Source organism: Ochotona princeps, chromosome 14 (assembly GCF_030435755.1).
Source record: "Ochotona princeps isolate mOchPri1 chromosome 14, mOchPri1.hap1, whole genome shotgun sequence".
NCBI classification, from domain to species: Eukaryota; Metazoa; Chordata; class Mammalia; order Lagomorpha; family Ochotonidae; genus Ochotona; species Ochotona princeps.
The window spans coordinates 56,766,763-56,779,267 of NC_080845.1; the positions used below are offsets into that span (position 1 = coordinate 56,766,763).

The following is a 12,505-nucleotide window of genomic DNA, read 5'->3' on the forward strand; positions in this document are numbered from 1 at the left end:
CTACTTAAATTTCAAAAGATGAGAACATGAAAAAACAGTAGCAACACTAAAAGCATACAGCTGAAGATTGGGAACTCAAAATGCACAGCACAAAATACACCTGCTACCCTATAACAGCTGTTTTTTTGCTGACTTTTCTGAATCAAAAGAGAAAACACAGCCCTGTCTCTTGGCCTGCATCGCTGTTAGTCACTGGGTACTCTAGAACCAGTTCCATGTCTTTGGAACAACTGTCCTCATGGAAAAGTGGGCAGTGCTAAGTAATTGACATTATTCTCTTTCTTCATGCACAGTATCATATCCTTCTTGCTACTTTTCTTCAGCCTTAAAGCCCAGCTACTTCCTTCGTTAGTGGTAATTAGCATTAGTCATGAGCCGAAAATGATTTCAAATAAGAAGTAAAAATACAACCCTTCTTACCTTTCATGCCAAACTTGGAGTGTCTTGCCAACTTAAGCAGAAACAGCATTACCACCAGACAAAATCCTACCACAGATGCAATTACCACCACAGCATAGACCTGGGGGAGAAAGAGACAGCAGTATCAGTTCCCTCTGTTCAGAGAATGTTGATGATGATGACAGCTAATATTTACCAAATGCTTACTACTTGCTCCTCTAAGATCTTTTTACAGGTCAGTTCACTCAGTCCTCAACAACCCTACGTCTGAGATCTAGGTCAAAAGCAGCCATTCTCAATAAGGAATGGTAATGCCTCTCTGGGGACATTCAGCACTTCCGGGCTGTCACATCCACTGCTCGGGTACTACCAGCACTGAGGAGATGCGGGCCAACGATGCTGTTAAACTTCTTTCCGTGACCAAGGAAAGGCAACACTGATAAACTCTCCTCCACCTTGTTCTAAACCTCTTGGCCTCCCTGCCATGGAAAATGCTAACTTAGCAAAATGTGGCTGCTTTGTCATCCTACTGCCAGAAGAAGATGGCTGAGCAAAGGTATCAGTCATGACACGCAGGACAGAAGCCTTTGCTGTTTGAAGCCACTATGACTTGGTGGGGTGGGGGCTGCTGCCACAAAGCTTTTCCTCTTGTATCTCCATCTCACACTGCCAGGCACTGCAGAGTGGAGACTAGGAACACTAGTCCATCCCGAGAACAAAATGTCAATTTGCCACTTCTTAGCTGTACAGTGTCAGAATTACTTAACCTCTCTGCATCTCGTAAGTCTTGTGCCTAACATGAAAAATAGAATTAATCCTATGTAGCAAGTCTGCTAAAACTGTAATGAGCTAACACAGATAATGAGCTTAGAACACCGCACACAAAAATAGATAATAAATCACTGTTAGCCCATTAACCATGGTGATAATAATGAAAATGCAACTAAGATTTAAGAAAAAAATGAAACAATCATCCCTTTAAAGAATTGTTGTTTTTGTTGTTGTTGTTTTGTTTTGTCTTGTTTTTTGCAAGGCAGAAGAAGAGAAAGATTGTTCTCTCATTTGCAGATTTGTACCCCAAAGGAATTCAATACAGGCTTCCCATGAGGGTGAAAGGGACCCGACCACTTGAGCTACCACCTGCTACCTCCCAGGCTATGTATCAGCAGCAACTGGAAGTAAGGTGAAGACAGGACTCAAAATTGGGCACTTCCTTAAGAAAAGCTAGTCCCAAGCAGCAGCTTAACTGCTTATGTTAGATCCCTGATCTGCAAGTTCAGAAGCTGAACACAAATATAAAACCAGTGAGTTACCCAGTGCACTGTCTCTCCAGAGCAGGAGACAGGACAGCAAGAAAACATTAGCACATGTCCAAGCCTTCCACCACTTCTGAACATCACATGAAGACGGCATCAAGTCAGTTACAAAGCACAGAAAATGCCAGAAAGTGGTCTAGAAACACACTTCCCCTGGGCTTTGGCCCCCTGTAGCTCCACTAGAAAAATTCTCTGCAAATATACGATTTGAGCCTTTCCTCTGTTTCTGTAGCTTTATACACACAGAATCGTAGCAATTTCTGTGAGGCTAATTATGGTCAAGCTTGATCTAATCAAAACCATTTCCCTCAAATTTCCCAATTTGGCATGTTTTTCTTTTTCTTTTTTTTTTTTTTAATTTATTCATTTTATTACAGCCAGATATACACAGAGGAGGAGAGACAGAGAGGAAGATCTTCCGTCTGATGATTCGCTCCCCAAGTGAGCCGCAACAGCCGGTGCTGTGCCAATCCGAAGCCGGGAACCTGGAACCTCTTCCGGGTCTCCCACGTGGGTGCAGGGTCCCAATGCATTGGGCCGTCCTCGACTGCTTTCCCAGGCCACAAGCAGGGAACTGGATGGGAAATGGAGCTGCTGGGATTAGAACCGGCACCCATATGGGATCCCGGGGCTTTCAAAGCGAGGACTTTAGCCGCTAGGCCACGCTGCTGGGCCCTCAATTTGGTATGTTTTTCTAAAAGTCTTTGTTTCTAAATAATTTTATGAAAAAGAGATCATAATATTTTGGTTTAAGTTTCTCTTAACTAAATACACAAATTTTATTTATTTATTTATTTATTTATTATTAAATCCAGGACTTCCACAGGAACGGGCAACTGCCTAAATGAACAAGTTCAAATTCCATTTTCTAGGTAAGAAAACTGGGATGGAGAAGGCTTGCAGGATGATCTTCCCTGAGCCCCCAGCACCACCTTTCACCTACTTTGGAAAGTCTTTAACAGGACTAGACCCAGGAGCTCTAGGTTCTGATGTTCACAGAATTCTGTCTTCACTAGCTGGAAGACAATAAAAGACCGTCCACTTTCCATTTTCTCATTGCACAATAATGCCTGCTCTGTTTTTACTATCTGGAAATGGAAAAGGGGCTGCACTGCACTGAGCAGCTAACAACCTGAAAACAAACAAACTGAAGTCATTCTAAACCTACAGCCTTTAGGCAGGTGTTGTAACACAAAGGGTTAAGCCATTGCTTGGGGCACCCACATCCCAGGTCAGACTTCCAGTTTGAGTACAAACGTTACTCTACTTCTGATTCAGCTTCCTGTTAGAGTATCCTGGGAGAGAGGGAGGTTCAAGCACGTGAGTGTCTGCCACCCACTTGGGAGACCTGGATGAGTTTCAGGTTCCTCCAGCTTCACGCTGCTCTAGTCCATGGGGAGTCGTAGTCTCTCCCTCTTTCTTTCTCTCTTCAAGCAAATGAAAATAAACAAACATTCAACTTTTTAAATGTTTGTTAAATAACAATCAAGCAAATCACATCCTCAAAATGGACTGCTTAAGGAAGATAGTTTCCTATACTGGGCAAATGCTTTGTAAGCACAATGGGTCTGATTGTTTGGTTGAGTGGTAGCTTTTCATCTGATGTTACGATCTTAGGCTGGAGCACAAGAGATCTCTCCTTTCTCATGAATCCAATCTGAGGAACACCTGTTGGCCAGAAAGCCAGTGTTTGAGGCTGTTTTCCAGATGTTCCTGCAACACCTTTAGTTTCTGAGCCATGTTTCTAGCTCCCCTACTCTTCCAACTAAATAATCCTCCCTGTGATTAGAGACTGTATATGAATCCAATGTATGACCCACACATTACTAACGCTTTATTTAAATCCTGCAAAACATCCTTGCAGAGTTTTACAGCCACAGGTAGAATTGTGCCCAGACCGTCAACGAAGATAATTTCTGCATTTATGTCTTTCAGTGAAAAACATGCTATACACATACTTTAGGCTATTGAAATGTGACAACTAGAATTTTTTACTTGAATTTAGAAAAAGAAAACAAAAAAGTTACTTATTTGGATTTAGAGACAGAAAACCAAACCTTTAGTAATTTTTATACATGGGTGCAGGCTTTTTCAAACTAAAAAAATATTAAGTGGCAGCAGGATAAGAGAATAAAATCTGAAAAAATACAAGGCTGGAAGCCACAACTATCCTCCTGCTGACTGGCTATGTAATTCGCTCCTGCTCCTTCAGAGCGAAGCATGCACATTCATCTATGGAAATGTATGTGCTGGCGCACCTGCAGCGATTACCATACTGCGCATGTACATTCTGAGGGCAGCTGCCCTGCATTTGTGGACGATCCTCCTATCCCCACTGTTCTTGACATGGGTCAAGGACACATGACCTGTCTCTATCAGTCTACCAAAGCTTAACCAATCACCTCAGTTCCAGTCTGTGTTCTGTAACCTCTCTATGTGCTCACCATAAATCAAGCTGCAAGTTTTTCTGAATATCTACCAGGTGTCAGGCAATGTTCTCAGGGCATTAGGGACACAGGAGTAAGGAACACATGGTACCTATAGAGCCTCACTCTCCTCTTAGCCACAGGGGAAGCATTCCAAGACTGTCAGTGGATTCCTGAAACTACAGATGGTAGCAAACCCTGTATATGTGTGTGTGCATATGTATACACATATATATGCATATATACATATGCATATTTGCCAGTGATAAACTATATAAATTGGCAACAGTAACTGATAATATAAAATAAAATAGCTAGAGCAATAAGCTATCGTGAAATTTTGGGATTTGGGGAACTTAAAGAGCCATCCAAGCATTTGCACTATAATATGACAGTTGACTAGACTTGATGGCCACAAGAGCTACCAAGTGCCTAATGAGTGAGTAGCTTATAAGATGTGGATACACTGTGGACAAAAGTGGACAAAAGCATGACTCACACCCAAAGGAGGGCAGAACATGCAGTTTGGGATTTCATCACATAATTCACATGGATGTCCAATTAAAATCCATGAATTGCTTATTTCCAGAGTTTTGCGCTTAATATTTGCAAATCACAGTTGGCCATAGTAACAGAAACTGAAAAAAAAAACTGTGAAAACAAAACCACAAAGATTAAGAAGGAACTACTGTGCTGAAAATCTTACTAGAGTCTGGAGCAGGGTGGGGTGGTGACAAGACATGTAAACAAGCAACTAAGGTAACCCTAGACAATGACCCTGCTCAGAAGAAATGAAAGAGGGCACAGCTAGAGCGCTGGCTATTAGGAGGCACATGCCTGGCAGGAGACAGTAATAGAAAGAGCAAGTCTGGTGCAGTCAGGAGCCAATCAGAAAACACAGGAGAGAAGCCCTAAGAGTGCAAGGAAGAAGCCAGAGAGGATGGTGAGGGCAAGATTATGGAAGACCTTGTAAGCCACCACAATGACTTTGCCTTTTCTAATAGACGTTTCATTACAGGTGCATCAAAAAGACTGAGAATTATAATTTTTAAAAAGTTATGTAAACACAGGCATTTGGTGCAGTGAGTGATGGCTCAAACACTCGGCCCTTGCCACCCACATGGGAGATCCAGTTGAAGTTTCAAGCTCTTGGTTGTGGACTGGCCTAGCCCTACCTGTTGTAAATATTCGGGGAATGCTGATGAATGATTCTCTCTTCTCTTTTTTTCTCTCTCTTTTTCTCTCTCTTTCTCTCTCTGCCTTTCAAATAAAGTGAATAAATTTTTAAAAATTTAGGTGTTTCGGGGGAAAAAAAAACAGGAAATGCTGATTCTTTCATTTATGACAACCAAGGATAAACCTAGAGGATTTAATGCAAGGTGAAATAAGCCAGTCACAGACGGATAAGCACTTCATGATCTCACTATGTGTGGAATCTTAAAAAGCCTAACATGCAGGATTCGGAGTAATCTGGGGAGTGGGGTGGGGCCAGAAGGCTGGGGAGTGCACTGAGACAACAGGAGAAGGAGACAGTGTTCATTAGGGACAAAGCCATAACCAGACAGGAGGAAGAAGTTCTTGTATCCCACTGCCTAACTCCATGGTTATAGCCAACAACAATGCGGTACATAACAGCAGAATGGCAGGAATTTTCGTATTCTCACTGCAAGGAGACAATAAATATTTGAGGTGATGGAAACTCTAATCAGTCACTAAGATTTGATCATTTCATAATATATATGTTCCAAAGTATCACTTTAGATTCCATGAAGACACCCACTTACTTGTCAATCAGTAAACTAAAACAAACAAACAAAAAAAAAAGAGAGATAAAGAGAAAACAAATCCGTGTCCTGATTTTGCTTTTAAATGAAAATACATACATCCGCAATAAAACTTCATGTATGGACACTGAAATTTGAACTGCATAAGACTGAATGTGCTGTAACACATTATTCTTTAGATTTTTTTTTTTACCAAAAAAAAAAAAAAGAACAAAAACTACTTTAAAATGTAAAAGCCATTCTTAGCCTGCAAACTACACAAGACAAGTGATAAGCTGGTCCCTATTCACCAGGGTAAATGCTGAGTCCATCAACAAGACCCTATTCCTGCATCCTTCAGCCCCAGCTTCTGACTCTAGCTTCCTGATAATATGTAAACTCTAGCACGAAGTGTGGATGGCTTAAGCAGCTATGTTCCTGACATCTCCGTGTGAGATCTGGATTGAGTTTCTGCCTGGCTTCTGCTTCAGCTCAATACTTGCCATCATGGGCCATTTGAGAAGTGAACCAACAGGTGGGAGTGATTCTCTCTTCCTCTATCAATCTTTGCTTAATTTATGTTTCTAACTGCCTCTCAAAATAATACAAAAAGAATTCAACAATGTCAGATTGAAGCAGGTGCATTCTTTCAACATGTCAACATCCAAAATGCTTTCAACCAACCTAGAAAACACCTGTTTCTCTCACTTACCGAAAGATGTTCTCGACCTGTGTCATCAATAATGCCTGTGGGAGGGATTTCACTACTTCTGTTTGTGGTGTCCCCAATATCATTGGCTGCAGTCCCATAATCTTAAATCGGAGAAAGGAAAAAGACAAGAAACATGAAGTTCTCATCAGGTTTCCAAGAAGCATGGGACCACAATATGATCCAGAAGGACACAAGACAAATCACAAAGATCTCAAACCAACGACCGTGTGACCAAGCAGGAGCATGAGCTGAGCTGAACCTCCTATAGTGGGGTGCCTGGATGCCCACATCTTTTCAACGCAGGTCTTTACATTATTGTGCTGTTAGTCAAATTCCAAACTTGGCTTGGAATTTTTTTCATTGTACATTAGAATGTAACCCATTGTTGAAGGTGAATTTAAAATAAATATGAAAAGGCACCCATCATCAGAGTCATACACAGATAACCCTGGGAGCATCTTTCATTCACAGGTGAAGGATATCAGCCTAAATAAGCTTATGAAGAGGGCCCAGCACAGTAGCCTAGTGGCTGAAGTCCTTGCCTTGCATGTGCCAGGATCTCATGGATGCCGGTTCTAATCCCAGCGGTCCCACTTCCCATCCAGCTCCCTGCTTGTGGCCTAGGAAGGCAGAAAAGCATGACCCAGGGCATTGGGACCCTGCACCCATGTTTGAGACCCAGAAGAAGCTCCTGGCTTTGGATCAGCTCAGCTCCATCCGTACCAGTCACTTGGGGAGTGAATCAATGAACTGAAAATCTTCCTCTCTATTTTTCCTTTTCTCTGTATATCTGACTTTCCAGTAAAAATGAAATAAATCTCTTAAGAAAAATTTTATGAAGCGTGCAATGCCTCCAGCAGAAAGGTGGCAGAGCCCAGACAGATGCCCAGGCAACTACTGGAAGACATCCTGTCAGGACAAGTGCATCCTACCTGAGTGGTGAATATACATGTTTAACAACCTATACTGCCAGCACCAAGATGGAGCATCAGAACTTACTTGAGGTATTCCAACTTGCCAACATACCCATTTCAGAATTATCAACAGGTAGGTCAACATAATATTTAAGATTAAAGATATGCCCTCATTTTACTCCATCTCAAGACTCAGCTGTTGTCTTGTGGATCAATTTCAACTTCCATGGCTCAGGATGGAAGTCAATGAATTTTTGTGTGTTTACTCAAAACTTTTATTCGTAATCTCACATTCAAAAACACTTGCTACATTTGTTGCAAGCAATATCATTTATAAGTGTTTGTATTTTGATTTTAAATAGATACAGTGTCAATAAGTTCCATCCTGAGAAGATTACTTCATTATACCGGTCTCAGCTAGATTCCTGCAGGTAAAATCACCACACTGGCCTTACAGGAACCATGCCACACTACAATTCCATTAACAGAATGTTGCTTTGAAGGTGAATGAAAAGTAGCAAACAAACAAACAAACAAAAAACTTACTTTTGTTTTGTTTGTAATACCAGAAAGCACATTGTCACGTTTATTTTGAATATCGTAAGACTTACTAATTTATAACACTAACAGATCTGTTAATTTTTCCTTCTTTATATGATAGCCGATCACTCATTCAAAATTTAAATTATTTAAAGCAGCTTTGGGCCACAATTTCAAAACGAAATCTGAGGACATTGCAAAGTAAAGTTTTTAAGGCCTTGAAATGATCAGGAAGGAATTCAAACTACATTAAAAGTGTAAAAAAGAAAAAAATCACAATTTTCTGTGACACATTTTGAAATAGTCTTTCTTTAAAGCATATCAGGACAGAGTAAAAAAAAAGACAAATCACGTACATAAAATCAGCCAAACCACAACCTGAAAGAAAAAAGGTCTAACATGCATCATTAGACAAAGACGATGCAATTCTCCAGACAAAATAAGCTCAGGTTAAATACAAACACATACTGTGAACAAACAAACATGGAACTTTATAGAAAAAAGCTATGTCTAAATATAACATGAAAGAGTAAAATATTTTGCTCTGTAAGTATGTGAATACAATGTTTTCATCTGTGTAATTTTCAATTGTTCTTACATTTCAAGTTTACTCTTGAAAGCCTGCCATTCCTTTAGCAGTGGCCCTGCCATCAGGAAAGTAGTCTGCCAGAGTTTAAAGATGGATTTTTACACCTGCTGAAGTAACACTGTGTTTCGTCAAAGCAGCAGACACGAGAGAACTGTTCAGGCAAATCTAATGTAATAGGCCTCTTGTCTCCTCTTCACATACTCCTTGTTCAGGAACCAGGGCAGTTAACCTCCACTCCAAGGTGGGTCAGGTAACCAAGAGTGATTTCACTCCTCTTTTCAGTAGCAAAGGCACCAATGGACCAGGACCCAAAGGGGTCTTGAAGGCCATACTAAGAGAGTGAATGGAGGTCCCGGGGGGAGTTGGCCTGCTCTGAGACGTCCTCCTATGCTCCTCCCTGTGTACTCAGTGTGAACCGCACATACTCATCCACTGACATCATCTCATAATCAAGTGGAAGCTAGGCCTCCGTGAGCAGCACAGTGGGCAGAGGTATACAGAGAGGAAAGGAACTCGGGTTCCCAACAACACAGCTGAGCCACTGGTCTTATGGAAGTCTACCTCGGGGAGTTCTGCATGTGAGCCAAGCTTCCTCACTAGCCTTGAAAGGTAATTCTGAACTGGGTTTACTGGCATAGCCAGAAATGGATACACTTTCTTTTTCTTGGTAGTCATGGTTGTTACACAGGTAATTAGTTCCTAATTATGGAAACAAAATGTCTGTTACAGCAGAATGGATTTACTAGTTCCAAGAACAGAGCAGGAGAGAAAATTCTATTTACAGGAACTGTAAATATCAAGGGAAAACAGCCATCAATACCGAACGATTTCTGAAATATTATTAGGCTCACAAAATACTTAAATTATATATTTAACTAAGCTTGGAGATCTTCTTTGAGTTGATTTATTTCATTATACATAAACGTTTTGAAAAAATACAAAGCAGAGAAAACATGATAGCTACCTGTGTAAATTACATCAGGATACATCAGGTTTGCATCTAAAAAGGGCAAAACACAAAACAAGGCTTGTTAAATATTCATTCTAAAAATTACTAACCAATGCACAAAACTAAGCTAAACATACATTGAAGGTTTATCATTGAATAAACTGCTTCACAGACCAGGTCAGTGAGACCTGAAATTTCTGGTTGGCTTCATGGTAATTCTGTTCTGTTTCCCAGTCCTCCAAGTTTCATCGCTCCAAAAAGGAAACCAAAAGGCAATAAGAAACCACACATCACTTTGAAAAAACTTCACCGAGCGATGGATTATTGCCACTTAGCTAACTGTACCACTTCTATGGTACTGGTCATTCCCGTTGCAATTCTGGAATTTTTATTGCAAAGCCAGATAATGTGAGTACCAGTGTCATGATTTTACAGATGATGTAGTTACTGTCAAACCGTGTGCAGCTAAGCCATTTGTATTCAGGGAAAAACTTTTCTGTGTAATTTTGCTCTCTACCTGCCCTTCCACAGAAAGAGATTCCAGAGAGCGAAGCCAATTCATTTTGGTCTTAACATAACACTGGAAAGTAACATGTACTTTCTCAATGGAAGCCATTTACATAGAAGAGGTTATAAATAAATGCAGTGTAAATAAAAGTACACCAACTTAACTTTTGATGATTCTAGTTACCAAGATGATGATACCTGCCAAAACATTTAAACATTTGTGTGTGTGTGTGTGTGTGTGTGTGTTTATGATTCGGTGTCAACAAGAACTAGTATCAAAAACATTCTCCAATCACAGATAACTGGGTCTCTCCATGAAAGCCTAGTTGGAAATAAAAATTAAATGTTGTTTTATTAAAGTGATTGCAAATGAGTTTCCAAAGCTATTTCCTAAGTTTTCTTATACCTTTTAGCACTCATTTGCCATGTAAAATAGTGAAATTAAAACAAAAAGAAAAAAACTTTTTTTTCGTGACACAGTTCCATAGGCTCAGGGATTTCCCCTTCTACCCTCCGCAAAAAGAGTGAAATTTGTAAGCCATAAAGCTTCCTCAGTTTTCTTTTCACTTCTGAACCCCTAGCAGAAAAATGTCATTAAAATAAAGTGAAATGGCCCAATTTTCTGCTCATGTGTTCTCCAATGAACAATCAAGTTTAGTCTAAATGCAGAACCAAACGGAAATGGCCCCAATGTTCAAATTACAATGCTAATACATTTCAACTGGAAGAATATCTATTTTCACAGAGAGAAAAAAATATGGTTCTATGTCCACTACAAGGTGTGATGCTGCATGCCACATACTGGTGGAGGTGTGTGTGTAGGTTAAATAATGCTTTGCACAACTCTAGGGGCTGCCTTTAGTATGGCAGCCTATGTGAATAACACCACCTGAAATAGCACAGTGCAAGTCCATGTAGCCATGTGTGATGGTTCTCTGTCAATTCACGCAAAGCCACTGATGTCAAAACATTACCACTGAACTCTGATATTTGTTATGTAAACACCCATTTATAAGCAGTTCTGAGTATGTACTGTCAGAATGATTTCTAGCTACTCTGAGACAGCATAGGATCTGAAGGTTGCCCTGCAGATCGGGGGCTGAGTCAGTGAACAATGTATGGGGGAGTCCCAGGGAAACACCCCTAATGTATTTCTCAGGGCACTCACTTGTTCCTTCAAGTCCCTTCCCTTTGCAATGGCACTGGAAAAAAAAATGATGTCCCTTCTATCAAGAGAATTTACTACCATGCTCAAGAACAGAATCCAAGGGAGTTTGTCATCCTTTGAGTTATTCAATAACCCAGTATTTCAGAATACACTGTCCTCTTCCTGCCAGGCCCCTCTATGTACAATCTGTCCCTATAAGGGCACCTGCTCTCCAGAGAGCAGATCACACTTCGAGACTTCACTCCAGGTTCCTAGAACTCAGAATTCCCTTCCCTCATTCTCTAAACACACTGGTCAGGCTATTTAGCCATTCTCCCACTCTGCTGCTCATGACTGGCCACATTCCCAGCTGGTCTCTCTCTGACCCAAAGACATACGGGAGAAGTGAGGACATGGCTGAGACAAGTGAGTCGAGGGTGTCCACGGGCATACCTGTGAGGTATGGAGAACTTTCAGTGGAGAACTGGAATCTCATATCAAAGGCCATGGTCTGGGGCAGTTCCACCAAGACCAGCGTCCTTCGTAAAATTGTAAGAGTCTAAGAATTCTAATCTCCAACTCAGTCTTTTTGGTCGTCATAAACACACTTGTCAAATAGGAAAGAGAAATTATTTTATTTCACAATTCATTAAATTGACTTAAAATTTTACTAACTTGGATGAAAGTAAGCAGCACATGATTTCTTATAGGGTAATCAACATCCCAGATTGTCTGGAACATACACAAGTCCTAAGAACTCAGAAATTAAATTGTGAAACAGGGGCAGTTCCAGTTAAATCCTTTCAGCTATCTTAGGACTAAAGGCTGCCCTGGCAATGAGCCTGTCATTGCTTAAACAGGAAACACTGATTGTTCTTCTTCTCCCAGAGCATAAATCTGTGACAGGTAGGCCTGCAGTCACTACATGCAGACTACGTACATTTTGCCTGACATGCAAAGGCAAGATTCAGAGCCATACTGACCTCAGCCACATATTCAAACAGCCTCAGTGAACATGAATGACGTACAGGTTTAAGCTGCTTCATCACAAAAAAGGAACACCCAAACACACTCCCCACACAGAGGCCCTAGCAAGATCCAAGAATACAAAATCAAGCCAGGGTAGCAAATGCTTGATGTAGAAAAATGGAGTTGAGATGGGATCAAAAACAAAAAGATCAGACCAAACAGGTACTTTGTAGACATACAAAATACCTGTTCTTTTCAGTTCTTTTCAATGCAA

The 12,505-nt window shown here is 40.7% G+C and overlaps 1 protein-coding gene across 2 annotated transcripts in view; it reads right to left on the minus strand.

Moving 5' to 3' along the window:
• Positions 1–12,505, minus strand: part of NTRK2 (neurotrophic receptor tyrosine kinase 2) — a 351,452-nt gene that overhangs the window by 261,843 nt on the left and 77,104 nt on the right. For both annotated transcript variants that reach the window (XM_058672627.1, XM_058672628.1), the window contains exons 10-12: positions 9,624–9,659; positions 6,617–6,717; positions 421–520 (exon numbers count right to left, since the gene is read on the minus strand). In XM_058672627.1, the coding sequence (XP_058528610.1) occupies positions 421–520; positions 6,617–6,717; positions 9,624–9,659 (237 nt within the window). The remainder of the gene's footprint in view (positions 1–420; positions 521–6,616; positions 6,718–9,623; positions 9,660–12,505) is intronic.